The following is a 3,632-nucleotide window of genomic DNA, read 5'->3' as shown; positions in this document are numbered from 1 at the left end:
ATTGACAGAGACAGAGGAAGAAGTACGACGGGGCCACAGCTGGTCACAGCCTTCGTATGGCGGTTGAAAGAAGCAGAACGCTCAGAGGGCGTGTCTGCTGTCATCCTGCGGCGACGGCACTCTGCAGATGGCGTCGACGGGGGGAATCCTAGCGCAGCCGTCGGTTTGTCACCCAGTCGCCAGACCAAACGGAAGATGTGCGACGTTTTGGTGTATTGGGAATCGTGAGAGCTCTCCTATACTGCTTCTCGGAGGAGGGCTGGATTAGTTGGCACGTTAGGATAACGCGGGCAAACTTCAAGCGCCCCCGCCCTGGCTCTTGCTCAATTTGCTTCTGCTTTTGCTTGGTGGTGCACTGTGGGGATAGAGCTGTCCTGCTAAATTGGACATAGGGGACGAGATACCGCAGCCAATCAGCGGGCCTAAAGGGTATGAATAGGGCACTTTTGTTACAGAAGCTCAGGCCACCCCTTGACCTGGCTCTTTCCGGCCTTTGTCACGCGGCCGAAGATGGCGTAAGAGTCACGACTGACGGCAAAGCGCTCCTGCCCCTCCCAAGTAGCGCACCGCACCCGGGACGCCCCTCCGAATCATAATTCATAATCAGGTATAACGCTCCGTACGTCATTCTCAAAAAGCGTTGTGGACTTCAGGCCATTTCAACTCCAACACCAACTTCTTCCATTCCTAATACTGAACGGAATCAATTTTCACTACGCGGCTTGTCGCCTCCCCGCCCTGATTTTATATTCGTCGCGAAGATCGCATGAACGATGTGTGTCTCGTACTTGGTATATACATTGGCCTGGGACAATATCCAGGGCAGATAGGATTGGAGGACGAGAGGACGAGAGAGAAGTGAGAGAAGTGAGAGAAGTGTGAGAAACAAGCTGGGCACGAGACACGTTCGGAATCGCAGCCTCAGTTGAGCCGGACCTCACTCTCCGCCATGGATTACGAAGTAGAAGACGATATCGACTATGACGACCTGCGCGCTGTCGAGATCAACTCGCTCAAGGCCATTTTCCCCGAACTAGCTATTGACAGCGAAAACAAGTATGCCTTTACGCTCGAAGTGCCTGTGAACCCGGCCAAGGTCGTCACTGTCGCATTTCCAGCCACAGGCATCATCGAGAATGCAACAACTGACACGCAGGTGGCTCCCGGGGCATCATCTGCTTCCGACGCCAGTGCCAGTGCTGCCAACGCACATCTCCTCCCAGAGAACCGGGTCATCGACACGCACAGCTTGGCCTACTTGCCGTCACTGCATCTTTGTGTAACGCTGCCACCTGCGTACCCAGCAGAAGAGCCGCCCACAGTGGCCGTCACGGCGTTTCCACCATGGCTGCCGAGCAGCGTGCTGGGTCGCCTCGCGAGCGATTGTGAACGACTCTGGGAGGAGACGGGGCGCGACCAGGTTGTGTTCAGCTACGTCGACCATATCCAGCAGGCGGCGGATGACGAGGTGTTTGGGCTCGTGAACCAAAACGGGTTTCTCGCCGTGGACACGGAACACAAAGTGGCGATTCTCAACTACGACGTTGCAGCAAAGCAGGCCGCCTTTGCCAAAGAGACGTTTAGCTGTGGTATCTGCTTAGGCAAGTTCATGCCCCCGAGATGCTTAAATTTGTTGCACCTTCTGCAGTTTTCTAATCGAGCATCTATCTATAGATCCGAAGAAGGGCGCAGCCTGCCACCGTATGCAAGACTGTGGTCATGTCTTCTGCCGCCAATGTTTGCAAGACTTTTACAGCAGCGCCATCACAGAAGGTGACCTTGCATCTATTCGTTGCCTCGAGCCGAATTGCTCCAAGGAGCGCGTCGCTGCGGCCCAGCAGATGGGCAAGAAGAACAGCAAACCCAAGCTCGTATCCGTTAGTCCCGGCGAGCTGCTGCAGATTCCCCTTGACGAGAGCCTGGTGCGGCGCTACATTGACCTCAAGTACAAGACGGCACTCCAGTCGGACAAGAATACTGTCTACTGCCCGCGCGCTTGGTGCAACGGTGCGGCACGGTCTAAAAAGCACAAGAAACCGCGCGGCCTGTCGCTCCATGAGAGCGACGGCGAAGACGAGGAGGAGGCGGAAGCGGAAGCAGCAGTAGAGGCGCCGGCAGGCGATAACGGCAAGAGCAAAAAGGCGTACTCGGCGACAGAAGAACGCCTATGCATCTGTGAAGACTGCGCGTTTGCATTTTGCAACCGTTGTCTCCTTTCGTGGCACGGCGACTTTGTGTACTGCTCACCGCCCCGAAACACCGGCGAGCTGGCTGAGGAGGATAAAGCATCGCTCGAATACCTAGCACATCACACGACGCCGTGCCCGACATGCGCAGCGCCTGCCCAAAAGACCATGGGATGTAACCACATGATTTGCTTCCGCTGCAACACACACTTTTGCTACTTGTGCGCGGCGTGGCTCGACTCCAGCAATCCTTACCGGCACTTTGGCGAGGCTCCCGATGGCCGGCGAACAGGATGTTTCAACCGACTGTGGGAGCTCGAGCATGGGGACGAAGGCGGTGGTAACGGCCAGGTTATTGCATTCGATGGACGCGCCGCTGTTCGCGTTGCCGACTTGAACGAATCAGATAACGAGGACCGGGACTTGCCCGACGATGATCTGTCCGACTGGGATTCGGATGAAGATGTTGTGCAAGGTGATGCCAACGTCAACGGTGCCGCTGCTGCAGATGGCTACCAGGGCGGACGCGGTGGCCGGGTACATGACCGAGGCGGTCCTAGGCAGCGGGGTGGCCGTGATGGTAGGAACAATGGACGACGACGAAGGGAAGGCCCACGACGAGCTCCAACCCCGGCGGCCCCCCATCATGTTGATGTTGCCCGTGAAGGGCCTCTCGTCCTTCGCATCGCCATGGACCCAGCGCCGGGTCCAGCACCTCTTGCGCCGGGTAACCACGATAACGACGACCACCACGGTATCAACAACAACAACAACAACAACAACAACAACAACGGTATAGCCCCAAGGCTACGAGGCTTTGCGGCAGCTCGAGGAAGAGGGCAGGATGGTCGTATACGAGGACGAGGAGCAGGGCGAGGTCGAGGAGCTGCCGGGCAGGGACGGGGACAAATACGGGGGGCCGGTGCTGGCGGCCGAGAACACCGAAATCCTGGTAACGAGTTGGACCCAGTGATGGCGGCCTGGGTTCGCAACTTTGTCGAGCTTGCTCTCGTCGATAACGAGGATGCCGAGGACTAAACTCCAGGCTTTAGAGCATATGTTGGGTTTTTTTCTGGGCCATTTGGTGGCATTTTCAAACTTCTGGCATTTAAAGAATGCGTTGGTGCATCAATGCGCACGAAAAACAATTGGTTTAATTAAAAATCTACAATTTACACGCATTGTGTATACCATCTTACCTTTAGATACCTCTCGCTGCTGTTTCTCTCTTGTTCTTTTGATATTTGTTGGGCAAGCTTGCCACTTTTCTTTGAGTCGCATACCACGCCCTGTATCGCCAATCCTTCTTGGTTTCCCACATTTCCGTCGTGTTGCGGTGCATCAGGAGGTTACGCCCACGGCTGCTACTGCTGCAAGAGCATTCTTCCCGTTCATCCCCACCAAGGGACATCCAGAAAAGAGGTGCGGGAGAGTATGGTGACGCAG

At 55.9% G+C, this 3,632-nt stretch overlaps 1 protein-coding gene across 1 annotated transcript; it reads left to right on the top strand.

Annotated features, from left to right (window-relative positions):
* Positions 1–949: 949 nt before the first annotated feature.
* Positions 950–3,159, top strand: SPBR_06757 (E3 ubiquitin-protein ligase RNF14; the record flags this gene model as incomplete). The annotated part of the gene is made up of 3 exons (XM_040765013.1): positions 950–1,589; positions 1,747–2,723; positions 2,986–3,159. The coding sequence occupies 3 exons, from the start codon at positions 950–952 to the stop codon at positions 3,157–3,159; spliced, it is 1,791 nt and encodes a 596-aa protein (XP_040617166.1).
* Between the last annotated feature and the right edge of the window lie 473 nt (positions 3,160–3,632).

Source organism: Sporothrix brasiliensis (genome assembly GCF_000820605.1).
Source record: "Sporothrix brasiliensis 5110 chromosome Unknown Cont20, whole genome shotgun sequence".
NCBI classification, from domain to species: Eukaryota; Fungi; Ascomycota; class Sordariomycetes; order Ophiostomatales; family Ophiostomataceae; genus Sporothrix; species Sporothrix brasiliensis.
Note: the sequence above shows the minus strand (reverse complement) of the source record. Positions and strands in the feature narration are given on the sequence as shown.